General features: G+C 43.0%; 1 protein-coding gene across 3 annotated transcripts in view; it reads left to right on the forward strand.

Moving 5' to 3' along the window:
- Positions 1-27,546, forward strand: part of FGF12 (fibroblast growth factor 12) — a 229,483-nt gene that overhangs the window by 134,556 nt on the left and 67,381 nt on the right. For all 3 annotated transcript variants that reach the window (XM_057427430.1, XM_057427431.1, XM_057427429.1), the window contains 2 exons: positions 12,545-12,655; positions 20,609-20,712. In XM_057427430.1, the coding sequence (XP_057283413.1) occupies positions 12,545-12,655; positions 20,609-20,712 (215 nt within the window). The remainder of the gene's footprint in view (positions 1-12,544; positions 12,656-20,608; positions 20,713-27,546) is intronic.

The following is a 27,546-nucleotide window of genomic DNA, read 5'->3' on the forward strand; positions in this document are numbered from 1 at the left end:
ATGTCTTGGGGTTAATATTTACTAAATTGATAGTTAATTGATATTTTGGTTGATAATATATCAATATTATATCAATAATCTATTGATAATAGAAGAATAAATTGATATTTAATGCTTAATCAATTGATATTCATCTAGTACAGCATAGTTTGCAGTTCCCTCCCCTTGCTGGCTGCACAGATAGTTTTTTAGCTTAGCAGTTGCCCCTCATATTGCCCAAACTACCGAATATATACATTTCCTTCATTCTCCAAAGCAAAACTGTTTGCAAAAGGTCAGGCATTATGGGACTGCTGCAAGTGAAGCCAGGCTTCAAACAGCCAGTCCAAATCTTCAAGAAAAATGGAAAGCAGTAGAAATTAGCAAAAGAGGTTTTGGCTTCCAGGAACTGGCTTGCAATTGGGAAGCACACTGTGGTTGCTGAAGGATGCTCCCCGGGGTCCTGTGAGCCGCTGGGCTGCAGGAAGTGCAGGGATCACACATTAGCAGGTGAGGGGCTTAGACCATCCATCTGCTCCTGAGCCTGTCGTTCCCTGGCACAGCTCCTGTAATCGGATCCAGGTTTGAATTGCTGGCTGCCTGTAACCTCTGTCTCAGTTATCGATCTGCAGACGTTCATGTGGGCATCTTCTTGTGACTGACATACCACTCTTGTGGGTAATTTCTGTGATGGTGGCTAAAAGGGTTGGCAGAGCGTGCGATATAACCACCAGTTCTCTGCTGGCTTTTTATAGTTTGGTTTTATGCTCTTCGGCACGGGGTCTGCCTGCTGGATGACACACATCGTTACTTAAAAATTTATAAACATTTGTTTTGGGTTTTATTTCATTTCCTTCTGTGCCACTCCTATCTTCTCCGCTTCCTTAAACATTCTTTCTATTATTTTTCTTTCTGTTTCTTCAAAAGCACAGCTCTACTTTCCATTAAATAAATTTTAGGTTTTAAAGCAAAAGCCCGATAGTGGCTCCTGAATGATTAGAAACCATGTTTGAGAGCTCCTTTGCCCTGAGCCCTCAGGCAGTGAGTGGCTCTTGGGCAGCTGGAGGAGCCGGAGCTGTGTTTGGAGCCCTGTTAGAGAGGCAGATTTTCCATTTTTGCTCCATCTGCACTGTGTTATCCTGCACTTGCATCCCCAGGGGTGGAGCTCTCTCCTGGGATGCTGGTGGTGTGGCTGGTAAATCTGCCTGACTTGCTGGAGTCCTGGAGGCCACCTGACATCGGGAATGAAGTGTTTGTAGTGAGACAAGAAACATGAAACACCATCCTTACTTACAACAGAGCTTTAGACGGAATGAGGCAGGTGATGGCCTTCTCACACTGCAAGTGTTTTCATTAGGTTGAAGGAAACTTCTGGCTCAAACGGAAAACTAAAATTATTCTGAAGGCAAAAAAGGTGTATTTTCACAAAGCAAAAGGAAAGAACTTTGAGTCACATGGTGGGGTTTGGCCATTTTTAGCATGAACTTGCTCTTTGAAGTGTAATGTTTCTTCAAACCAGAATGGCACAAGGAGCACATTTTCTTTATGCATTTGGGTGTTGTGTAAGATTTGTCAATTCAGTAACATAATTTTGGGTCAACAAATGCTTGCACACTGCTGCAGAAGTGCTTAAGCTACAGTAGTACAGTAAGCCCAAAAAATCATTACAATACAACCTGTCTGATTCAGGCTTTATTTTTTCCACATCACAGTCTCATTACCTGTTAAATAAAGAAGTCTCACATGTCTCATCCCTTTGGAAAATGCTGTGGGAGTGCATGAGGAATGCCATAACAAAAATGGACATTGTTGCCTGGTGTTATTGAACATTTTCAGAGTGATGATGGGACCCAAATTTTATTCTGAGTTGCCATTCAGTGATTACCCAGGGCTCTTCTATAAGCTGGTGTTGGTAGGACTAGGTACCCTCCCCAAGACTGATAGCATCTTACATGATTAATTTCTGCTCAGTGTTTGTTGATAGCATGTTCTGTCCATTTTCTATTTTAATGAGTTTACTTTTCTGGCCATGCAGAGAGGGTGGAAGATTGATGTAGTTGTTTCTGTATCATGTTTTATTTTGTGTGAGGGACTTCTCAGTGTTTCTGCAGTATTTCAGGCCTGTTGGATTGATGGGGAAGGGGAGAGATTTAGCATCTGAGAAGAACACATATCACAGTGCTGTGGCAGGTGTGATCAGCAGGGATGGCCTCTGCTCTATTTGTGTGACAACTATTAGTGATCTGGTGTTTTGTGTGGGGCATTTCAAGGTTAGGGGAGCTGAGGACACTGTCATGGAGCCCTTGAAAAACTTGGGGCACAGAAGTGTAATAACCAAGTTGTGGCCACTTAGCAGCAAGGCTGAGAAGACCCCTGAGGTTGACTAGTCCAACCATAGCCCTGCACTCACGCCAGATGTGCATTCCCCAGACAGATGGATTTTTAACCTGTTTTTTTATATCCTCTCATGGAGCAAATTCTAGGTAGAAAGAATTTCCTGGTATCCTGAATCTTTGTAGGAAACCAGGAGAAAATCTGCTTAATTGACAGTGAAGAAGTTTTATGTCACACATCGGAATCAACAAAACCAAACACAGCCTTTCTAACTGCACAAGCATTGAAATGCTGCCACAGGATTGTCCAGGATTTCTGATCCATCAAAAAAGTCCTTAGGATGTGTAGCCCTGTAAGAAACCCTCTCCCACTCCACCCCTGTTTGTAGGATGAGAGGTGCTGCAAGTATGGGGAGAGGGCAGAGGTATTTTTCTGTTTCTCACTCCTGCCAGCTCCAGGCAGCAAAGCTTAGCAAATGGCATCTCCAGGCATCATCCTCCAAGCCTGCCTTTCCACTCTGGGGGTAGCAAAGATGTGGCCCCTTCTTTGCTGGTGGGAATTTTTGACTCGGTCATCCCTCAACCCAAAACCTCTGCAGTGTGGGGATACCTGTTTGCTCAGTCTTCATGCAGCACTCGAGTTCCCACTGCTGGCATGGGGGAAGTCTGGGTTTTACTTCTGATGTTTCCCCTTTGTCCACCCCATGAGGGCCAAAGAGAAGCCCCCATGAAGGGACACACACTCGGATGGTTCATGGAGTCATGTCTGCACCCAAATGAAATGAGCTCTGTGATTGTGGGCTTACACATAATATTTATGCTATCCTCTGTTTCACTCTGGGTGAATATGCTGTAATTTTGGCTAATTACACAATATGTCAGGAATAATTGCAGGGTGTTCCTCAAAATAAATAATGTATCTGCTACCCATACTTATGAACATGTGCTAACCTTCATCAGCCAAGGCATTGACTGCTGGAAAGTGACAGTTTAGGAGCTGTAGCTACAGCTTCTTTTCCATTAAACTTCTCACATTTTTTAATTCCCTTACCTGAAAAAGCTCACCCTGCATAAATTCTGGAAAAGCCCTACATCTCTTCTTCATGCTTTCCGTTCCTGTCAGGCTCTGGTTTTCTCCTCATTCGAGCTCAAGTCAATACTGGTATAGAAGATTGCTCTTTGAAGGGGAATGTTTTGAAATTTTGACTGCCAGTAAAACACACTGGATCAACAGAGCAATACAAATGATGCCCTGGGGGAGGCAAAGACAAACCCAGGAGTGTAGCTGTATGAAGAATTGATTTTTTTAGTTCTATAGTCAAATAAAAGAAGTTTCTGGGAAGGAGGGGATTCGGATCCAATGCAATATTTCATTCTACTTAAAATGAAACTTTGTCTTTCATCTCCAAGTCTTTTAACATCATTTCTAAACAAAGCATTGTCTCAAAACAAAAAAGAACAAATTTGTCCTCTTTTCAGATGTCCTTTTTTCCCCAGTCCTCTGCTAAAATAATTGGTGTCATTTGGGTCATCCCATTGTTTTCACCTGCAGTGGTTTTTGGGGACCTCTTTTGTCCCTGGAGTGCTGGAAATGGCTGTCTTGTCCTTAGCTTGTGGGCAGAGTGGGTAGCTCATGTGTCATGTATGCTATTTGGCATTTGCCTTCTAGGGAAAATCTTATCCAAGACTTTGGACCTTTTTGTTCTTGAGTCCTGGACTTTAGGTGGCTGTTGCATGGGATCCGGAGCTTGGAGAGTGAGTGGTCTGAAGGATGACTTCTCTAAATCCTAACATCCATCGGCTCCTAGGAAAAGGGTGGTCTGGGAGAGACGTATAGCAGTGGTCCCATGTTGCACCCCACTTTCAATGCTTTTTATGACTCCTTTCTCTGCCCCTTACCTTGTAATAACATCTGTGTAAAACTGATTCCCTGGATATGACAGGGCCTACATAAATGCCAGTACTGTGCAACATCTTTTCCACCTACTCAGCAAGTGAGAAATAAGACTTCCATGGAGGGACTCATCTTTGTAAAAGCAAAACAGGTGTGGTGCAGTGCTTTGCACTGTCTGCTCCTTGGTAGAGGGTGCAGGCAGGCAGTTGTGCTCAGAGCTAATTACTATTCCTCCTTGCAGGCATCAGCACAGGAAAGGAAATCACTCCTCTGGATGCTCTTTTTTCTTACAAGGTGCCATTCTGCTCTAGTGACTCACTGACGGTGACAGGAGGCAATTGCTTTGATAGCTACTGTCATTGGCTTGAGCCCGTCATCTGTCCGAGCTAGGGAAATGTCATTTTGGAAGTTTGTCCTTCAAACACAGAGGCCATCCCTGTCAACACAGCCTGTTATTTCATGTAATGCATCCTGGAAGCACCAGTTGTCTCTGTAGTTATTAGCTCTGGGTGGAGATGCACACTGGAGTTAAGTAAATGCACAAGCGTGCCTTACAGCCCTATTGTCCTGCAGTAATTTTCTTCTCAAAAGGAATTCCCTGTAGTTGGAGGGTGGTGCCAACCCTGTAATCACACTGAACTGGAGCTGGGTGTTGCCTTCATTCTGCATCATTGGTAAAGGAGCTGGGATCAACTGTTTGGTGCTGCCAGAGTCACAAACATCGACGATAAATCTTAGTGTCCGTTGATCTGTTTACATCTCTCCATCCTACTCACAGGCTGGGTGATGTGCCCGTGTAGTTGAATGGCTGTATCTAAACAGAAGGGGCTTGTGGCAGCTTTGTGTGGTGGGGCTGGATGCCTGGCTTTGATACAGAGCCCCTGCTAATGCTTGAGCAGCTGCTGTTGCCCACGGTGATGTGACTTCTGTGCAGGCAGCCTGAGGAGGCATCCAAATGCAAATGCCCACCTACACTGTTCACCTCCCTCTGCTCTGCAGCTCATTCGTCCTCTCCTTGCCTGTTATTCAGGATGCTACAGGCAGCATTGCCCAGTCCTTCTGGGCCACCTGCTTGTAGGCTTCCTTGGGCAGAGTGTGTCCTTCTCTGAACACTTTTGTTGAGTTAAGCCACAGAAGCCATGGAAAACCTTTTGTGCGGATGGGAAATGTCCTCCTTGCCTCCACCTGTGTACTTTTCTGCACTCAGTGACTCCCATGGGAGCTGCAAATGCTCAGCACTTTGCAGCAGGATTTCCTATCTCTGCACCTTAGTGACACAGTTGGAGTGTCCTCCAGGATCCCTGTGTGTGGCTCAGGAGGTTTCCACCTGCTTCGTGCACGGCTCACTACATAGGCACCTGTGTGCAGTGTCTGCTAAAGGCTCACACTCTGCTGTGATCACAGCTTGGAAGAGTTTGGCAAGGTGCTCTGCCAGAGGAAATGCACCCCTAGGCTTCAAGGACAGCAGCTTCTGGCACAGCTGCAAGTGCTGTTATTCCTGAGCTTCCCAGTTCAGGTAGATTCAATGGATTATTGTAGTGAGTTGAGCTATTCAACTTATGCCGACAATGATGCATTTAATTGAAGACAGCTGCTTACTTCATCTTAACTCCAAACACCCTGGAGAACTTAGTAGCTCCTGTCTGGAAAAAAACCTTAACATTTTTCTCCCTCAGCGATTCATCTTGTCTTTATCCCTGAGTTCTCTGCTGATGCCTGTCACCCTGGTAATCTGCATGGAGCTCACTGATGCTTTTTTGTGCCGAGTTAATACAAGCCTTCATTAATACTGTACTTCTGAAGGAGGGATTTAGGTGCCCTTCTCTGTCTGCATGTATTTGCAGTATTTGGCTTATCGAGTATTCTGGAACCCATCCTTTTCAGGGGAGGGGAACTGCAGTTTCTGCAGTGGCACTTTAAATGTGGAGTTAGTCTAAGTAAATTAGGAGCAGTTTATGCTCTGATTTGAATGCTGGATTTGGTGTGTTAAGGATTTGAGTCCTGGTTGGCTGAGTCATAAATCAACATCCCATTATGACAGCTGCATTCTGAATGGGGGAAAATAAGAATAATGGAATGTGTAAATTCCAGGCTAAAATGTTTAATTGCCATAAATAAATGTTTAAAGAACATTAAGGTGAAATATGCTCCTGAGATACATTACAGTCCCTGTGTTTCCCATCACATCCTCAGCAAAACTGTTGCACAGGCACAGAAAAGAATCAGCAGTATTCAGCAGAAGAGAATTCAGCCATGGTTCAGATCAGGGCTGGAAATGCTTTCTCCCTTTGCCAATCCTATGTCCTTAGCAGGTACCAGAGGGACTGTTTTGGCAGCCTAGCACTGGCATCTCTGACAGCCTTGCTGTGCTAAGACCAGGCAGAGGCTTTGAGTCAGAACATGTCCTGCTGCAGAAAAAGAGAGCAAATAAATGGGCAAGTCTCCTGTCGAAATCACACAGTAGGTACCTTCCTTCTACCTTGTTGCAGGTTGCTGAATGTAAAATGGCTGCTTGCCATATGAGCTAGCGGAGTCCTCTGTGTTTGACAGCTCATTGTTCAGAGAACAGTAGAGCGTCAGAGTTTATGCCATAACCAACACAGAGTACTGCTGGCACCCAACACAGTAACTTCTGAAGTGGATTTAAAAGCAGTTCTGCACCAGCAACCTCAAGTGGAGGCCTGCCTGCCAAGCAGAGCATTGCTATGAGTTGCAAGAATCCTTGGAGCTAGTGGCTTAAATCCTGGAAAGGTCACTAAACCCTTCATCTTTTCTAGAGATCATTGAAAAGCAGCCCTTCTGAGATCCCTACCATTGACTCAGAGGGTTCAGATTAAAGTGATTTCTGTAAGTAGGGTCTCAATGAATCCTTTTAGATTTCCCAGCGCAAGGCAAAGTGGGGTCTGGATTACCGCAGCCTCAGGTCATTGTATTGTCATAAGAGGTGTTCTGTGAATTGCAAAAAAATGAGGCTGTGGCAGACTGCCCTTCCATGATGGAGTCTTTGTTGGAAATCAATCCTGTGATCGATTTCTTAGTCCTCCAGAGCTTAGGGTTTGGACTGAACTGAGCTACACTATGGTGTTTGATAGAGCATAGGGTTCCTCACCCATGGGTTTATGCTGCTGTGCATGACCTGATCATGTTTGTGCTCCTGCTTTGCTGATGGGAATAGGCAAGAGTTAGTGTCCTCAGTGGGGCTTTGCTAAATGCAGCATTAGTGCATAACCTCATAGCTTCTCTTTGTATTAAGGGGAATTACTCTGCTTGCATGTTCTCCATTTTCCAGTTAATGAGGTGAGCAGAACTAAAAGAAAAGGTCACTAAAGAGCCAGTGATATTTCTGATAAGAAGCATTTTGGCCAGTGTCCCTGCCAGAGATCTTGCTCTTTTTCCTATAGCACACAGCAGATACCTTCAGCAATATCTGCAGTTTGAGGGTGAGAGATATGACTCTGCAGAGTAACTGATTTGGACATGATCCCCTGGCCTTCTGGAGATCAAACAAAGTATGCGTGAGTACCCAGCAACTATCATGTCCTTGACAAGCCCCAGGGGAATGAAAATTGTCATATAGCTGTACAATAAGGAAGGAAACACAGCAGCTGATGTGAGCTAAGATGACTTTAAGGTTTAGCAGCAGGATAGCTGAAATGAATAATGGCAGCATTACAGTACCATTTAAGTAGAGACAAGGAGATTAGCAATCAGATCATGATTTAGTTAGCCTCAGCTGTGTCAAAGGGCACAGAAAGTTAAAAGCAGGGCAGGCAGAGCTAGGGCGTTTGGGCTGTGGAAAGGGGAGTAAACAGGATGTCTTTCAGGGGATATGTAGTGAGCTGGTCACTAGATGACTTCTGTGAGAAGAGTTATCAGCTGAGAATCATGTCTTCACCCTAGGGAAAGCTAGACTCGTAGATGCTACAGACCAAGAACACAACCATGGTTTAGCTCTTGCTCTGTTATTATTATTGCTCTGTTCTGCCCTGTGGCTGTGTCCAGTGGGAGTGCTTCCTGGGCATCATGATCTTCTGTGTCTTCTGGAAGCCCCACATATGAAGGATTTGTGCTCACTGCACCTGCGTAAGAAGAAGGTCCATTGAGCTTTTCTTTAGCATTCCCCCAACCCTGAGCAGCTATATAAGGGCAACCAGAACAGGCTATTCAAAGTAAGCATCCTAAAGTAGCCAGTATTGTGTATGAAATGAGGGTAAAAATATCCCTTTGCATATTGCATGGAGATCCTAATAGCATTGAATCTGCACTGGGAATACATTCTGTGTGGAAATCTGGTGTGTTTAGCCTGTACTTTGGGATCAAGGCAGTTATAACTTCTTTCTTAAATCTATTCTGAAGTACTTGATTTTGTGTTTAGGGAGACACTAAGTTGATACTGAGGTCTTGTCCATATCGGTTCCATTTCTGCTGGGAAAGCTGCTCCTACAGCAAAATAGAAGAGTATATGGAGCAGCTTGACTGGGGGGAATAGGTTTATCGCTCCTTTAAAAGCAAGGGAATCTGAGTTCCCCTTGCTATATGAGAAGGAGGTTAGAGAAAGAAAAGCTTGTTTGTGCTTCTATCTCTTATTGATTATAGCCTAGAGCAGGAATGAGGGAACTTCTGACAAATAAAAGTATCATATCAAGGTTGCGGGGTTTTAATCTCCCACCCAGTGCTTCAATAAGTACTGGGAATCTTGCCTGCTGGGAAGGGTTGTTCTCTTTCACTTTTAATTGCAAAACTGTGAGAAGTTCTCAGTCTATTTTTTTTGCCTTTATGCCTTCTGTTCTGGCTTATGGGAGTGTTCCACCACCCTTATTTGACAAGGAGACCTACTGTTTCTGAGATTTTTCTACAAACTGTTTTTTTCAACATGATTGCTACAGCGTAATGGATAGCAATGCTGGAAGACTGTGATAAAATTGCTCTGTAAGTGGAAAGAAGTCATGTTAAAATATATGATATAAGTAGGGAGTCTCTTTAAAGTCATGTGCAGAGTTTTGCTTCTGGGGTAGCAGGAAAACTCCTGTTCTGTGATTATACGCTTCCCTCTTCAGGTAATAACTCTGTAGTGAAGTTTGGGGAGAAAGATGGGTAAAACCTTTATTCTTCTTAAAAGCTGCCTTCACCTAAATTTTTTTCTGTAGGCCTCCCAGCCACACTGCTTGCTGTAGGAATAACACACTGCAATATCCCACTCTATGCCCAGACATGAGACAGAAGGTTCCCTGGTGGGAAGCAGCTACTCTTCCAGCTGTTGTAGCATAGCTGTTTATGTTCAAGCTGGTCCCTTTGCAGTCAGTGGGGAGATGCATGTGGATTTGGGATCTATGGGCATGTCCTGGCTGTTGATTTTTGGGATGGAAAGGGAGCCCAATTCAAGTGTAGACATGGCTGTACTAGGTGCGACAAATCACCCATTGCCCAGATATCTCTTTAACCATCCTTGGGCTGCTCTCTGTGTTAGAAAAGAGAACTTCATGCCAGCTGTGTGTGTATCTGTGCTGCTTTTGCATTTAGTTCAGGCAGATACTCAAAGGCGCAGATGCTCACCAGCTCTTCTCTCCCACTGAAAGAGACAAAAGGAAATGCAGAAACAGGGGAAGGAGAAATCTGTATGTCTCCAAAGTGATTTCTGACCCTTTGGTGTCTGAAAAAAATGTTTGGTTGGTGGTGCTGCAGGGCATTCTAAATGAGCCAGGGTAGCAGGGATGCTCCTGCAGAAGAGGTGTGAGGAGAGGCAGGAACACTGCTGCTGTCAGACTCTGTTAGGGTCAGGAGGAACATGAGAGCTCTGTGCTTCACTTGGTTGGAGTTTTGAATTTGGGTGTGAGCCTCAAACTTCAGCAAAACCAGGTCAGGTCAAGAAAAAAAAAAAGCACATGTAAGATAAGATTCCTACTCCAATCTAGGCGGGCATTGACTCAGGAAAGCCTAGGATCATGAAGAGTGCAGTCATTAAAGCTTGAATTATACCTGACTGTGTGTCTATGTCAGATCAGTAACAAAAAGGGACCTTGGGGCTTTATCCTGTGTTTTACTACGGTGACACTTAGACTTCTGGTGCATTGGTGTTTGTGTCTAACAAAGGTTCAGGGTGACCTCAAGGGATCTCAGGTGCTATTCTGATAAACTTGTTAGGCTATTTAGTAAGAGTGGAAGAGGTTTTCATGTTCCAAAATGTTTTGCATGATCGAAGTATAGTTTGCACCCCAAAGAAGGAGGGAAGGGCCTTCTTTCCTGTAGCTAAATCAGAAATTTCCCAAGGGGACAAGTTCAGGGTTGTTTTATATGTCCGTTCCTCTTATCCTTGAGATGCTTTAGACAAGATCTCCCACCCTTCCCCAGCACACAGAAAGCCTCAGGCTGCAGGAGCATCTTCTAAATCTCTCCTACTGGGAGCTCTTCCATTTTGTGCAAAGTACTTAAGCATTAAAATTTAACCAGAAAGTAAAAACAAGGCTAAGACTCATTCAAGGGACTGAAAACGTAGGTCTCTCGTATCAGAGAGTGCCTATTAGTGCCTTCACCATTGTGGTATTAGATAAAAGAGAGGAAGGGTACAGGCTTGAGCAGGGTGGTGTAATCATCTGTACGTGAGAATACAGCTTTTTGTTTCCTCTGGCTTTAATATGCGTGTCAGAAAAGCAAGTTAAATCAAGCTTTTGCAGTCAACAAAATAGAAATTCATTTTGTTAAGAAGAAAGCTATACACTTAGCTCAAGCTAAGTCTCAGTTTGACATTTGGCTTGAACAACATTAGCTTTTAGTAGATGGTCAGTACAATTGTACTTATTTTACTGTCCCAAAATTGTCTTGTTGGGAGAAAGCCTGCCTGCAGTCTACAACATTCTCATTGCTACGAAATCACTGTTTTGAGGCAGTGTAGAAACCAGCTGATCCCAATTTACTCAGCGGGGTTTGTAGCTGTGAAATAACACCTGACTCTCCCCGAGCTGGTGGAGGGGTTGTTGAAGCTGAAATTCTTTGCACCTGCAGCCTGTCTGCATCCAAGGTCCCTGCCTGCTGCGGGGAGGGTGTTGCCTGTGCAGAAGCGCTGGCTGAGAGTGCCAGCCTTAAGTGGAAGTTGTGCAGCGCAGTGCAAAATCGTTAGAGACGGGGGCTCCTAATGGAAACACTTAACACACAACGTGACTAGTTATGTAATGACCATGGCTTATTAAACAGCCTCACTAGAGGCATGAAAGACGGGAGGCTGACAGGATTTTTGGTATGCTACACTGGGTTTTTTCCTGTCCATTGAGCCAGCAAAAACTGGGTCTTATTTATTTACTTTTGGTGGGTGGTCACGTAAAACTGCAAACTCCCGTTGCACAAGGAAGATCTCTGCCATCCTTGCTAGTGTATCTGTTTACATGTAGCCAGCTGGCTTGCTTTCCAGAAGCAATGCCTGTGACAAAGACTTGCATGATTAAAATTGAATTTAGTTTTGTAATACAAAAATGCATTTTTTTGTTATGCTGCAAACCTCTGTCACATGAAGTTCAAATTATTTCTGCCTTTTTAGTGTTTCCCTTTTCCTCTTCAACACAGGTATAAAATGTTGAAGAAGCAATAGGTAAGCCCCAAGCCAGTCCGTTGCTGGCTCATGATGTAGAGGGGCTGTGAAAGGACCCTGCTAGAGGCAAAGAGTGATTCCCATCTACCAGAGTATGTAGTACATGTTTTAGGGGGGAGGAAGAGGCAGATTTTAAAACAGAGGCGTTTTAAGGTGCCCATAAATGCTTCAGGGGTCATTTTTGGAGGTGTCTTGCATCTGTTCCTTTCAGGATTTTGTTCCTGAGTCCCACACAGTTGGACTCATGCAGCCTGATTAAGCACTTGGGTACTTTGGTTTTACACCACTATAATACCAGTGATTTAAATAGATTTTCATTGGCATAAAACTGGAACTGCGCGGTAGTGAATCAACCATACAGAAAATAAGGATCTTGGCTTCACAGGCAAAATAAGAAACAAAAGACAAATTGTTTGCAGCTCTGCTAGCAAATATTCTTCTTAATGAGTGACATATTCAGAATACATAAACTGTCTAAAGACTTTCATTTGGTAGGTAACTTTCAGTGAAGCAATGTTCCATAAATATATTTCTGTTGCACCAACTATGCATTGCATTTTACCTGCTCATCTGATCTCAATTTTATTTGCCTGTATGTCTATGTATATATGAATATTTTACAACCACATTTGAAAGGAATCACAGAAAGCTGTCTTATCTTCCAAGCACTTCTATGTTTACTCAGGGCTTAATGGGGGCCAAACAAATTGGGACTCTTGCTACTTGGTATATCTAATAATTTTTATTATTTTTTTGCAGAACCCCAACTGAAAGGAATTGTGACAAGGTTATTCAGCCAGCAGGAATACTTCCTGCAGATGCACCCAGATGGTACAATTGATGGGACCAAGGACGAAAACAGCGACTACAGTAAGAAAAATTACCCTGTTTTGCAACCCTGTTACAATCAAATGCATCACCTGGCTTTAAAAGGTGAAATTACGAAGAAGCCAGCTGTTTTCTGCACCTTTTTTTCTATCTATCCTTCCCCTTTAAATCTTGCCTGTATAATTTCATATGTTTCCTCTCCAATCTTCTTCCCTCCTGCCCCGATTCTCTAACTGCCATCTGGGTGGGGTGGAGAATAAAACCCATGATTTGAATTGCTTCCAGAAGAGAAAGGAGATTATATTTATACACATGCCACATGGGTAAAGGATAGGGGGAATTCTCTCTCCAAGGAGAAGAGGAGAAAATTGTTTTCACTATTTTATACTGAAAAACTCGGCAATCATCAGGAATTTCCAAGCTGGAGAAAACCAGCTGTTCACTAAAGTATAGTGCTTTGCGGCTAATATAAAGGTTGAGGACATCATATGACCTTTCCAAAGGAGGTCATCTTCCAAAACACTGTTCAAAGGGATTGTGTTCATGCTGTCCAACAAAGGACAGCAAAGTCCAACAAAGGCAGCAGATCCATGCAGGTTTAAAAATGATGCTCTGTGCAGGAGCCACATTGGTTAAAACAAATGCAAAGCAACAGCCAATCTTCCTTTTGCAAAAGTAGTTTTGTTAATAACAAAACTCCACAAAGTTTAAAAAAGGTGCAGGATATTTTCTACAGCTTCTGTTCATTTCATGGGCATTAGATGAATGCTTCTGAGTGGACAGTAATAAGCTCTGATCCTGCATCAACAGAGTAGAACTCAAGTCTTGATTTGTGTCATCCTATGTTGGTTTGAAGCTCCCTGTGCCACTGATGTAGGACATCATAGATAGCCTAGAAGATAGACGGCATAGAAGGTATTTTCCCAGTCACTACTAGAGATGAACACACGTTCATCTGTGTGGTAGGATTGATAGAAGCAAACTGCATGTACTCTGTGGAAAGAGAAACCTACTTAATTTGGAGGCTTATCTTGTTCTAACTCAAAGAAGCTGTTGGTTGGATTGAAGGCATCATCTGGGATGCATGTGAGGGTTGTCTGAAGTGATGCAACACACATAGAGAGGACATTCACATTGTCATGTGAAGCTGAACTTGGACAAAGGTGCAGTTTGGCTACAGCCCCACATCTATGGTGTTTGCCCTATCCCCAAGATGCTGGCAGAGTGCTGTGACAGGAGCATTGTGTGTGGTGTGGCTGCTCTGCTGCATCCAGCTCAAGGCTGGAGCCCATGCACGAGAGGAGCTTTGGGAAGATGGCAACTGAAATAGTGGGAGACTGGCAAAGCCCTTGTGAAATGACCCGAGAAGCTGCATTTATCTGAAACTTGGACTGTGGCAGATGCATCAGGTTTTAATCCTCTTTTTTCATATGCTTGTGTTGAACAAATGAAGTATTGCAAGTTGCAATGACAGAGCTTCTAATTTGTGCTGGAGCAGGGGAATCTGTGGACCTCCCCACACACACATTTACTCCATTAGAGACTGAGCAGGTCCCTTCCTATGAGGAAAGTCTGGCCTTTTGATTTTCTCAAGCAGACACCAACACGTGGCATGATTTCAGTGGGCTTTAGTCAGGGAGTGATGAGCCAGTGTGGGTCGTATTAGCTGCTTTCTCTTAAAGAAGACATAGGATGTTCTCAATCTGCAGGAAATCCCATTGGAGGCCTATTTGTCAACGGCACGGGAAGAGCTGCTAGAGATGACAGGGATTCATTACCCTCATCTATCATTGAGAACTGAACAACAAAGTAATGAGCTCAGACTGAAGCAGGGATGAATTTAGGTAAACATCAGGGGAATAAAACGTAAGAGCAGTTCTGCAGTATTTCAGGCTGGCAGGGGAGATGAAGGAAACTGCCACTAGCTGCCCATGACTGAGGTTGGGCCCCAAACAGCTCTTATCTCATTAGAAATCTTAGGGATCAGTTTGTCAAGGTGCTTAGTACTTGTAAGCCACTTCCATCCAGTCATCTTGGCTGGAAATAGATGGGCTGAAGGGTACATCTAGAGTGCAAATTTATTTGGTGAGGTGGCAGCTCTGCCTTGGCAGCTGGGGTAGGACAGGAGGTGTCTAGTTGAAGTGTGCCAAGCCACTTGCTCAAAGTCATGGGCCATGTCATAAATTTTAGTCAAGTTTTCGAAAAAAAGATTGAAGACAAAGAATTCCCCATCCCCTGATCTCAGGGGATATCAAAAGAGAGAAAAATTCAACATGATAATATTTGGCTCCTGAAAATGAAATTAAGAATGTACATTATTCAGTTTTGTTTAACTTCCTACCACACGTTCTCCTTTATAAATCTTCACTTTGAGTCAGCATTTTATATTGTATGAAGCTTCCAGTTATAGCTTCAAAACAAAATCACATTTTTTTTTATTTTGGAAATGCCAAAATAAACCATACTCACTATTTTTTTCCCCTTTTCTTTTCCTCCAAACATCTCAATTTTTGGCCAGAAAAAAGTCAAAACTCACTTGTCAAAGTGAACAGCTTACAGATTTACATCACTGATATTTTCTGTTTTAAAATACTTCTCCAGAAGTGATCAGCCTGTCTGAAATCTGTGCAGTATTCTTTGCAAAGGCAAAACTCATCAAAGAGTAGATAAATATTTCCATATCCTTGAAGAGGGTTGGTTAACTCACATGCACTGGGAGAGAAGTGCAATCTGGACGGCCATATCAGGATATTTCCCACCCTGGATGGCCATCTATTCTCCATGCAGAAGCCATCTTAACACAGTTAAATACACGGTGAGCACCATGTTCTATACGTTACTCTCTGTTCTGTAGCCACATGCTGATTATTCTAATTAGCATTATGAAAGGAAGCTTAATTTTCGTGGAATACATTAGGTTGATTTACTCTGGCAAAATCAACATTTAAAATGAGAAGCGACATGTCCCTCAGATATGTCTCATGCAATTAAAAGTTCAAATAAAAATCCAGGAACTGCTAATATTTCAGCAATTTTTAAATTAATTATCTGGTGCCTATTTTATGTGTGTTCTTGAGAGGCTGGTGGCATTTATTTTCCACCTCCTCTCACTTAAATGAAAGAAAAAAAAAAAAAAGCCAACAAAAAAGCCAACAGAAAACCCAGAAGCCAAGTTCTAATGGCATTTGAATGGGCATCCAGCCAGTTTCCCGCGAAAGAAGCGCTTGGGACATCTGTTCCTTATACCATGCATTTAAAGGCACGCCATCTTAATGTAAGCAAGAAGACAGATCCTCTGCCTACTTGCACTGGGATATATGAATAATTTTCTTTTAATCTGAGCACAATTCCATGGTGTATGAGGCCCTTGTTTGTGTTCTTAGTAATGTTATATATGCACTTTTATTTGTGGCAGTATTTTTTCCTTCCAACATCAGTGATCTCAAATGGTCTTTCAGGGCTGACTGTTGCTGTATTTGCATCCTTATTCCTCTTTCCTGGGCTGAGCAAGGTAATGCACCTTCTTTGTAAGAGCAACGGGACTTCTTGTTTGCTAGCATAATCCTGCTGAATGTCTGAAAAGCCTTAGCAAATATACAGTACATAAAGGATAGGTCAACTATAGTGAACAAGTGGAAACAGACCAGCATGTCCAGGATATTGTTGAGGCTTTCCGGAAACAAACACAAAAAGATTAAGACTGGGGAAACCTATGGAGGTCTCCAGTTCAGCATCTTCCTTGAAGATGGGTTATCTTCAGCTGCACAGAGCCTTGTCTAATTGTTTCAAATGTCTTCAGGAATGAGCTGTTCCATAACTTCATAACCTATCTGGTGCCAGTGCTGCACTGTTCTCATTGTAACAAATTGTTCTTTGCAACCAGTCATAATTTCTTTGAGGCTTTTGTCTAGTGCTTCTTGTCTTTTCATTGTGTCCCTCTGAGAAGCTTCATTGTGTTCCCTTCTTTGAGTTAAGCTAATAAATAGTAACCCGAGTTTCTTCTCTCATGTTGCACGAAAGAAGTAACTGCACATGTTGCACCACAGACTGTTGATCGTCTTAGCAGCATTCCTCATTTCTCTCATGATCTTAAACCTCCCTGTCTCATGGTGCACCAAGGCTGCTGATGCCTATTGTATCTCCCATTAGTTCTTGTGCAGCATAAATGTCTTGATCCAGAACAAATCACCTGGTATAAATTAGTTTAGATCCTCTGACTACTACTGCTTATATCAGCTGAGCATATAGCCCACATCTTAAGTATAGCACATCTTACCTTACCCATCTATTTCTGTAAATAAGCTAGTCCAGACACATAGCTAAGTATGCATTCACATTTTAAAAATGTGTTATGCAGCTGATAAACTGCCATAATGTAATGGTGAACAGCATACTCATGGCCAAAGAGTTTAGGACTCTAGCATGCTAAAAGTAATATGATCAATAAGCAGAGTCAGGTGTAAATCTGCCAATGGCTGAAAATGGTAAGATGTAATGAAGGAAAATATGCAGAAGTAATTCAATGTCCTAATTCTTTTCTCTTCTGCCCATGAAGTAAGAGTATGTTCATTCTATGAAGTTGCAGATGGCATAGAAAATGTACCATTTGCAGCAGAGTTTTGAAGCATTTATTAAATTTTCTCTTTTTCACATCAGCACATATGTGTCCAGTCCTACTTTACCACAGTTAGTCCTCTTTCCCATTCTGCTGTTTCACATTAACCAAAGTTTTTTCCTGACAAAGAATGAGCCATACTGCTTTTGAGGCTGGTTGAGGGTTTTTCCTCCCTCATTTTACATTCTTACAATAAAGTTTATAAGCTTTTAAATCTATTCTAAAACAAGATAAAACGTTTATTTGGAAGCATGATAACAAAAGGCTTCAATTTCTTCAAACACATCTCCAGATTGAAGTGCAGAAACAACGCTTAAGAATTTGCAAAATCTTGATTGACCCAAACTGTTTTTTTAATAGAGGAAGATATGTGCTACCTGAAACTTCTTTAGCTGCTAGTTACCTATGTCAGATGCATGTCATCCTGCTTGTCTGCCTGCTCACTTGCTCCTCTACTCTGTGCTGTGTTGCAGGAGATGCTCACGCCTAAAAGCTGTGATTGTGGGTGCTGCTCCCATGGTCTGCAGCAGGGTGTCAGGGAGCTTGGGAACTGGCAGTGGTCTTGCTATTGTAACACAGAGCACAGCAGGATTGTTCCTATTCTCCCTTTGCATGTATAGGTGGAAAGAGAGATTTGGAGATGTGGATGCTTCCAATTGGAACTTTTCACCCGCTAATTCTGGGTATTACCACCTTGCTGCCTACTGAATGCTTTGAATGGTCTGTCACAAGTTTTCCATACAAGATAAATTGGCTGTAGGGAATGAATGATGATGCCCATTTTGTTTCATTATTAGCAGTAATATGCTCCATTTTTCAATGGGAGGAAAAAATAAGGAAGGGGAATTGCTTATAAATACACTTGTTAATTGCAGAGGGGTTTAGATATTCATGGTAGTGAGGAAGCGATAAGCTTACTTTGCTTAGTGAGTTTTTCAATGATAGAAATGCACTATAACACAGCTCTTTAATGCTGAGTAGCTGGGGTGTGTTTGTGTCTTCTGGGGACAATATCAAAGCAGCACTGTCCTTGACTCCAGCTCTTTAGACCAGTACTCAGGATGGACTTCATTTGCCATATGCATCTGTTGACATCCTCCCGTGAAATCACAGAAATTACCGTTGGTTTTGGTAAGAATTCAGCACACGTTTTGATATTTTACTGAATATGATGCTTAAAAGCATAAAAAGGGACTGAGATTAAATTTGTTTCTACTAGACTCCAGGTGTCTTCCCTTTGGGCAGCTAACTAAGGGGAGCTAAGCAGTTGTCCTTGGGAACTGAGTGAGAAAAAAGGGCATTGATGTGAATCTGAGACTTGTGAATCCCTTTTTGGAGACAGCCCTGAAACTAGCTCTGTCAAGACACCCGTTAGATATCTAGAGCAAAGTAGCTTTCTATCTCTTGTGCTCTCTTCAGGTTTTACTTCTGAAAAGGGATCCACCTCTGACCTTTAAGCAAATCCAGCGAGAGTTCAGGTTTAATGTAACCGGTCCCACTACATTTCGCAGACCTTTTGGGCTCTACTTTTTCTTCTAAGAAATTCTGCAAAAAAATCCTGGGACTTTAGATCAGACTTTGTAGTTTGATCTCTGTAGTTTGGTTCAAGCTTATGTAGCAAAGAAATGACAAAGCCACAGTTTCAGTTCTCCCATCGCCCACTTTTCTCCATATTAGCTAAAACTTCTGTCTCCTCCCCTCTGCAGAAATTCACAGGCTGTACATGAGGGAGGTTCTTGAGAAGCATCTTATGGTTGAGTTAAATACATGCATTACTTAGCACATGCACATCTAACCAGTCTCCTGTTGAACTGGACTCTGGTCCCTCCTGTCATAGCAGGATTAACACAAGCCTGGCCTGAGGAACCATAGCATTTTGAATAGACCGTTTCAGCAAAAGCTTTATGCTTCAGGGCTGGTATTAAATCAGCAGTAGTCCATCTTCCAGGGAAGGAACGGCTGTGAGATGGCACAGTGAGAAGGACTGTTTCTCCTACAGCCATTATGTGAAAACCCCTTTGTGCTATGCTTGCTGCAGTGTGATGTGTCAGGCATAAAACTTTGTACATGATCTATAAAATGAATCAGCTAGAGGATAGTGTCCTTAAAGGTCAGCTGGAAAAAAAGAATGCTTCACTGCATGCTCTGTCACTCAGTCTTTCCTCTGCACTCTCCCCATTCACAGATCTGCCCTGGGCTAATTTGAGCACCCCAAAGCTCAAAGTTTCGAGCAGGCTTTAGTAAATACGTGAGTGTTAAAAAGCCATGAGAAATGCTTTATGAATGTGGAAGGGGCAGTCTGACCTCAGGACTAGGGAACTAGAAAAAAATATTACTGTTTCAGCGTAGTTGAGTGGGAAGAGACCTTGAGTGAAGTATTTCCATTGTGTTTGTGCTCACAGTTCTGCCTGGCCCTGTGAACAATCTTTCCATATCCTGAGCTACATGGGACAAGGTCTAGTTAGCTATTCATAAGCTGAAATACATAGAGTCCTACAACATCTGGATACTTTTGTCCTAGAAATCTCAGTAGGAAAAAAACATGCTAATGCCTCAGTACTCAATCAACACTGACAGTCCTCTCCTCTTTGAGCCCATTGTGTCAGAAATGTAGCAAAAGCCTGACAATACGTTAACGTATATGCTCCTGGGAAAGGTCTTTCAGTGAACTACAGGATCTACTTGGAATTAAGCAATAAAGTAATAAATTTGGAGACAGTGATTGCAATGCTTTAATCAATAAGATTGCAGTGGAATTGGGTCTTGCAAGGTCTTATCCTGTTCCATCCTGTCTAGTGTGGCTTTCTAAATAAGCAACAGCGCTCAGGTCCTGGAGTGGAGCACTGTCTCTTCCTGAGTTTCTTCATTCCCTTGACAGCAGGGGTCACACAGACACAAAGTCAAGCTAATTTTTATCCTTCTGGCTGTGGTTGCTGTCTGTGTACTCTTTTAGCATATGGCAAATGCAGGAAAGTGTGTCTAGGTTTAAAATGTGTTTCAGGGTGAACTACACTAAGCTGTGCTGTTGCATTTGCCATGGGCGGTTAGCACAGCTCAGCTAGCCCATGAAAAGCTGTTGAGATGCGCTAACTTGAGTGCATGTGTAAGTCCTTGGCATTGCAAAGGCAGTGATCAAACAGACTGATGGGTGTGGTAAAGCTTCTGGGAGGCAGCCAAACTCAGCACTTTAAAAAATTTCCCTTCAACACTGGCCCCATGGCTGCAGGCCTTTCTTGTACCTGGAAGCAGGACTTTTGATTCTAGTCCAGTATCTTCTGGTAAATGTCAGGAGTGGGGTGGGCTGGCCCTGGGGCAAAAAGCAGCACTGGCTGCACAAAGGTGGTGTCTCCATAACCTTTGCTTTTCTCTTCTTTCCACAGCCCTTTTCAATCTAATTCCTGTGGGTCTTCGTGTGGTGGCAATTCAAGGGGTGAAGGCAGGTCTGTATGTTGCCATGAATGCTGAGGGATATCTCTACAGCTCAGTAAGTACTTTGCACTGTTGGGGTCCTGGAGTGCTTTGGTTTTGTAGGTGGGAGGAAGGAGGCTGCATTGGGACTTGCAGCATTTTCTGGAAATGGTCACATATCAGCAAATCTTCAAAAGCAGGAACCAGGGAGCTGCTGCAAGGCCATGCAATATTCACTTTAAAGTGTCTCCGTGGAGACTCATGGCAATAATTCCTGACCTGTGAGGGTACACTTTGTGTTTCTTTGAGTAGTTACTTAATGTAGTTCATGTTGTAGAGGAGTTTGTGTGGTTGGCTGGTTATATTCTGGTTTCACGTTTGCAAAATGGCATGGACTGAATAGAACTCTTCTGAATTGCGCCTGCATAACTGATCATAGGTGGTGCCCCAATGCTGTGTTTTTACTGCAGTGTAAATCCACAGCGATACTCTGACTTCACTAAAATGATTCTGGACTATTCTGCTGGCAGAATTTCACTGTATTTGTGTGGTCTTTTTAATGCGCATAAAAGATAAGTGAGGCATTTTTTTACTGACTAATTCCCCTATAACTTTCTTAAATGGCATGAAAGGGCACAAGGTTATTCATAAGATTCTTATTTGAAGTAAGTAATTGATTTTCACAGTGAATAATTGATTCAGTGATTTATTAAATATGGCAGCACTTTGCCAGAATTTTTTATGCTTGAAATAACTTTGTTCTAGTTCTACATAGTAAAAAGTGATAGTTAATAATACACTTCTCATTTCTGTAGTTATGATATCTTTAAAGTGTATAGCTGAGATTCTAATCTCATCTGCCTTTGTGTAAATTTACAGTGCAGTGATTCTGCTCTTGTCTAGGCATTTACATAGCATTAAAAGCATACCTGAGAATGGAGATGGGACCACTGAAAGGACAACAGTCTGACTTGCTTGTACGCGAATTTTCCTGACTCTTACCATCCAACTTTGTTCCTGGTTAGTTTTAAACGTGCTCATATGGTTGCGATTTTCCCCTTCAGGAGGTAACAAAGCTCTGTTTCCCCAGTGGCTCAGGGTAGAAAACAGCAAGTGGATGTTTTAGTATGCCTGGTGAGATAGGTCTCAAAACTGGCTGCTTGTCAAGAAGAGACAGAGAGATCAATCTGGATCTCTCTGGATGCCAGACGCTTCCTGTTCTTTCATAGCCCAGTAAACCTAAATGACTGCTGCTAAATAAATTACATTGGTTTACTAACAATGAAAACTTCCTCTTTTTGTAAAGCTATCAGAGCCTAAAAGGTAATACTAAGTGTGGTGTGGTACTGCATTATCATGCCTGCTTCCCTTTAGGCACATAGTCAGGAGGGTCCAGACTGACATTTTGCCCTGCGCTTGTGCAGTGCTGGGCATAAAGGGTCCTGGCCCAGCACTGAGGCACCTCATATCTCTGGTGCCCTGTAAATGAGGACTGCAGGAAAGCAGTGTGTGTCTCAGCCACACCCAGCCTGGGAGGATCTTTTTGGAGCAATGAGGGGTCAGTATTTTCTAAACAAATAGTGTAAGGAAGAGAAGGGTGTGAGGCTTAGGTAAGAGAAGAAATGGAAGGTTGGAAATATGAAGTTGACAGCTGAGAGATTAAAGACGATGCAGAGAAAAAATATCTCTTGCTAGCAATAGTGAGACAATAGGGAGAATGGGAGGGACATACCAAGAGGTGGTGAGCAGCAGGAGGACCGTGTGTCCAGGAAACACATCTGCTCATCGTATGAAGTGCCCTGTTAGGCACCAGATCATAGATGTATGCATTTGAGGGTGGTTTAATGGGCCCTGCTTATTCCCAGCAAGTGTTCCTGCCTTAAGTAGGAAGGTTAATCCGGGAAGAATAAGGATGCACTGATGGCCAGTGGTTAATGAAGTGGAGCTTTTTATGTGCTACGGCTTGATGGCATTCATCTCTGAACTTGTAAAAGTTAAACTACTCAATATGATTCGAGGATTCTGCTTTCAGTAAATAGATGCTGCTGATTCCATCCAGTGAGATGGAACTTGCTGGACAGTGTTTTCTTCTTGTATTGACTAGTGGCTCTGTCTTGCAGCAGTATATCAATGAATTCACTGTGCTTTGGAACAGACCCCAAGGCAAGAAAAAATGAAAATTTGTAGATAAAGCCTGTTAGGAGCAGAGAGTGTGGGCGAAACCACTCATAGCATCAAAACCAAGGGATGAGACCAGGATCCTATAAAATAACTGGATATGGCTGAGAAGAGCTCAGTGTCTTTGCTGTGGTTTAACTGAAGACCAAGACACTGTCCAAGTAGTCTCTTCTGGATGCTGCAGTTTCCTTGTAGGGCCAGGATCCCAGTCCAATCCCACATTTGGAACAGCTGTGTCAGTCTTGAAGACTGTGTTGGGGAATTACTTTGGCAGGACTCGAGTCTATTCATCTCTGAGGTGAGCAGGATCCCTGGCCATGCTACCTGGACCTGACGGCTGCCCACACCAAAGGACACATTGTCCCTTTTCCTTTGTTTAGCAGACTCTAAACTACAGCTTTGTTGTGTCTCAGGCCAGTTTCCTTTGGTGTTGTGCATACACCTATTTTTTTCTCTCTCCATTTCTAGAAAATACAAACAAAAAAAAAATAAAATGACTATTCCACATAGATTCTGTTCACTTATGCAGATCCACTGCTAAAGCTTGGCTGCCTCCCCTGCTGTTTGTCCCAGGCCTAGTCCTGCTAGGACTTCTTACACCACCCTCAAGCCCAGGTCTGCTTTCAGATAAAATGCACTTGTCCAGGGAAACGTGGTTTGTTTGAGGTTTTTGTTTGTTTGTTGGTTTTGTTTTGTTTTTTCTTGAGCCCAGATTGTGGCTGCTGTAACTGAACGCATCATTGCTGTGGGTTTGTTTTGTTTTTTTGTTTGGTGTTTTCGTGGTGATATTTAATCTGTCTGAGTCAGCTGAGACCTTGGCTGACATCCTCCGCCCTGGATGAAACCAGAGGCTATTATCAGCCTGGCCTCAGAAGTGGTTTGTGCCAGCTCCTTCTGAGTTTGTGTGAATGGGCTCTTGAATGGGTTTACAATAACCAGCCCTTGGAAAATGTCTTTCTGGTGCCAATCAGTACGGAGTGGGGTCCTCTAAAGCCAAACTTGTGGAGAAGGCTCTTTGCAGAAGACCTTCCTAAATGCTTGGCCCCATTTTTACCTTTAGCAGTGAGTTTCCTCACCTCTTTAGTTAGGGATAGGTAGGGATAGTGTGGGGTTGGGTTGCTGAGTTGCAGCCAGCCACAGATCCCTAGCCAGCTTCAGAGGCCTAAATGCATTAGGTGCCAACCCCTCTTTGCTTGGGAAGCAGCTGTTTGTGGCTTTTGTGCATTGTTTACTTACACTAGATACCTCAGTTTTTTTTCCAGACTAGCTTATTAATACCTCTGAGGTCTGCTGGGGAGGTGCTTAGGAGGTGAAAAAAAATCAGGTCATGACCTGAGACACCTGGCTTTGCAGACAGTAGGATGCAAAACACTGTCTTCATAGCAAGCTTGCACAGTCATCGGTGTGTTCCCATTTGATTTCTAGTAATGTAGAACAGCTGTAAATTCCCTGATAGTGCATGAAGGGTTTTATCAGCAGCTGTTCTAGGGAGTGACATGATTCTTCTGAGGATCCACTGTTAGCATTTTAAAATGTAAAAATATACGGAATGAATGAAGGGCAGTGGGTATTACTTGTACTGTCTTAGTGCTTAGTGGCTTGGGAAGATAAGACCAAAGGCCGGTTGTTGCAGAGGACAGGGGAGCACAGAATAGAGGTACGTCCTGCTCCTGTGAGTTTACAGCGTAATCTTAACAGGAAAAAGCATAGAATATGCTCTCCTGTCTCTGTCTGGAGTTAATAGCTCCAACACCAAATTAATTTCTACTCCTGTATAACCTTTCTCTGTGAAGTTTCTCTCCTCGCCAGCCAGCTTTCTCTCTTTCACCTCAGCTTCACAGGGGCATGGGGAAGAGTACATGCAAAGTGTTTCATCTGAGAAGCAAACGTGGTTCTCCTGGAGCAGAGGCTCATCATGGGGCTTCTAGAGCCTCTGCAGGCTCACCCAATCACTCCAGGTACACTGAAATTGCAGCTGTCAATATGACGATATGTATAATTCAGTGGTGCTGCAGCTGGGACTGGTTTTGCCCCCAGTGCATAACACTTTTCTTCTGAAATGTACTGCTCTCAGATATTCCTCGTTGTTTAGCTCAAAGTTCTAATTATTTTTGAAATGGCAAAATGCAATACATAATTTAGTGGAAAGACTGAGAAAACCTTAGCTGAGATACAGAATACAGAGAAAAAAAATGGGTTGCTTATGAGAGCTCAGTATGATTTTACAGTATAAACCTCTGAGTTTGAAATGCTGAAATTGGAGCTTGAATCACTTCAAAGATTCCTGCTAATAAGGGAATGATTATGCACAATTAAAAAAAATCTAAACAGCATTGAAAAAACCCAAGTCACTTTAAGAGCTCAGTATGTCTTTGCATTTTCTTTTTCTCTGCTTTTTTTTCTGCTCTACCATTTTGCATAATAAACATGTCTTGCATAATAATAAACAAGCATCTGGGGAAGTATGTATGCTGTGTTTTTTTTTAATCTGCTTGAAACGCTATAACTATTTTGCTAGAACTTGTCTAGGGTTGCTGCACTTTTATTTACATTGTTTCAAGGTCAAGGGCTGGAATCAATAATGCTGCATTCTCTCCCCTAATAGGCTTGGGGTGTTAAACCTGCTCCAGCCCACACCATTTCTTTAATTCCTAATTGACCTTCAGTGGGGCTAGTTGATCTGGTCAGAAGTACACATAGGCCAGGCAGGTATCCTGGACATGTTCCTTCTGCACACTTTGCAAGCAAGGATACTTGCTGGGGGAATTCCTTAGTTTACATGCATCATTAGGGAGTCAGGTCAGTGGAAGAGAGAAATGTCTCCAAAGGCAAAGCACAGCAGGAACGCAATGTAATGTGCCTTTAATTTCCCTCCAGAGTAAACAGCCAGTGAGGAAGAGTAGATAAAGGGGCTCACTGAGTGAAGGCATTAACTGGGAGATGTGAAACTTCTCCTGTTTCCTGGCTTATTCATAAACATGGAGGGAGCAAAATGGATGCTCAGGTTAGCAGCTGTGCTGAGGAGTGCCAGCCCCTGGGAGCAGATTCCTGTCTTGCATTGAACATTCCTATAATACAGCTCCTGGCTGGCATCCTGGCATACCACCCTGGTAGCATGGGAGCTTGTAAACATGGCTACCAATTGCAAAGTGGTTCCTTTTTCCTTGGAGATGTGCTGCCATCCACGTTGCTCTGCTTGGCTCTCAGAAGCTCTTCAAAGGTTCAGCTTTCCTTTCACCGCAGCAGAGCGAGCTCTCCCTTCCTGCGTGTGACTGGTGAAAGCCGGGCAGGACCAGTGCTAGCCCACACTGGTCCAAGGGTTATTCAGGATGTTGTAAGAGCTAGAAATGGGTATGACTTCACTTGGTGGGGCTACCCAGACTGCTTGTCAGATGAGGAGAGCTGGGACAGTTCAATATTGTGGCTTTTTCTGGGGGACAGGATTCCCATCTGGAATCCTGTTGAGGAACCTGTGTTTCTTGGACTTTCCTAGCACAGTACCACAGTGGGGCTCCTACAGGCAGGCTGCTGCTCTGCACTCTGTATTGATACCTGAAATGAGTTGGGTCAGACTTAAGCTTTCACCTATTCAAGCAAGAGACAGTTCGGAGGACAAATCTGTAACAGCAGGATCTAATCCTGTTTTCCTAGCTGGCTGTTCCTTGTCTTAAATAATAGCAGTGCAAATAATGAAGAATGAGTATGCTTCAATAAGAAATGCCTTCTCTTAGTCTTGGTTGCACAGGATATTTAGTAATGTCCTATGTTCCACCTAATGCCAGCTGGAGGCACAGGGATGGGACATTCCCCTTTGTGAGAGGTGGTCTGTTAGTATTGAGATACATTATGGTCTTTTGCTGAAATTTCATTTTGGAAGAAAATGGGGGGAAAATGCTCCAGTGGTGCTGACTCATCTCATTTTGACACTTCCCCAAAGAAACATTACAGATTCCCATTCTGAAAGAACTTCAGAGTGCTTTATATTGCTTTACCGCTCCTAATAAAATCAGACTGAATGTTTAGATTCTGGTTGAGCATTTTGGTCCCACATGGTTTCCTTAATGTTGGAAGGGGGAGGAGGGCAAAACCCCAGCAGAGAGGGATTGCTCTAAATTGTATGAAAGGTAAGAGGAGAAATTACAGAGATGAATCAGTTGTAGCTTCCATCTTCTGCACAGCGTTCCTTCTGCTGATTTCCTTGAGGCCAAATATACAGGCCTAACCTTAGATAAATAGAAAGGCAAATTCCTTGGAGCAGGTGTTAAGCAGCAGTAGTGTTGCATAGAGCTTGCCTGATTTTCTCCTGTGTGTTGTGTGTGGTGAATTAACCACTCTAGGGAAAATGATGTGGTTAAAGGAGAATGGTCAATGGCAATACAATATTTGAGTTGTATTTTGGTGTGTGGGGAAGCCCTTAGCAGAAGTGATGCATGAGTGAAGCACTCATTTCAGCAAATAAGAGCCAAAGGCTGACTGTCATGATGTTGTTCTGGAGAGGCAGTCATGGCAGAAGCCTCTTTCATTGCTTTTCCTGTGCATCCTGCTGGCTGAGGGATGCAGGAGTGGCCAGTAACTGAGCTCCTCTGCCTGGGTTATTACTTTTCATTTCCTCAAACTCTCCAGCCTGCTTTGCTTGTTTTTAGTGCTATTTATTCAGTGTCTGTTTTGTCCATAAATAGTTCCATTGTCTGTTTTCCACAAGTGAAACCTAGACAAAACTCTGGGACACAAA

The sequence above is a fragment of the Pezoporus wallicus genome, unplaced genomic scaffold (genome assembly GCF_028554395.1).
Source record: "Pezoporus wallicus isolate ANWC-B61680 ecotype Strahan unplaced genomic scaffold, APGP_CSIRO_Pwel_v1 scaffold_7107, whole genome shotgun sequence".
In the NCBI taxonomy this organism is placed as follows: Eukaryota; Metazoa; Chordata; class Aves; order Psittaciformes; family Psittacidae; genus Pezoporus; species Pezoporus wallicus.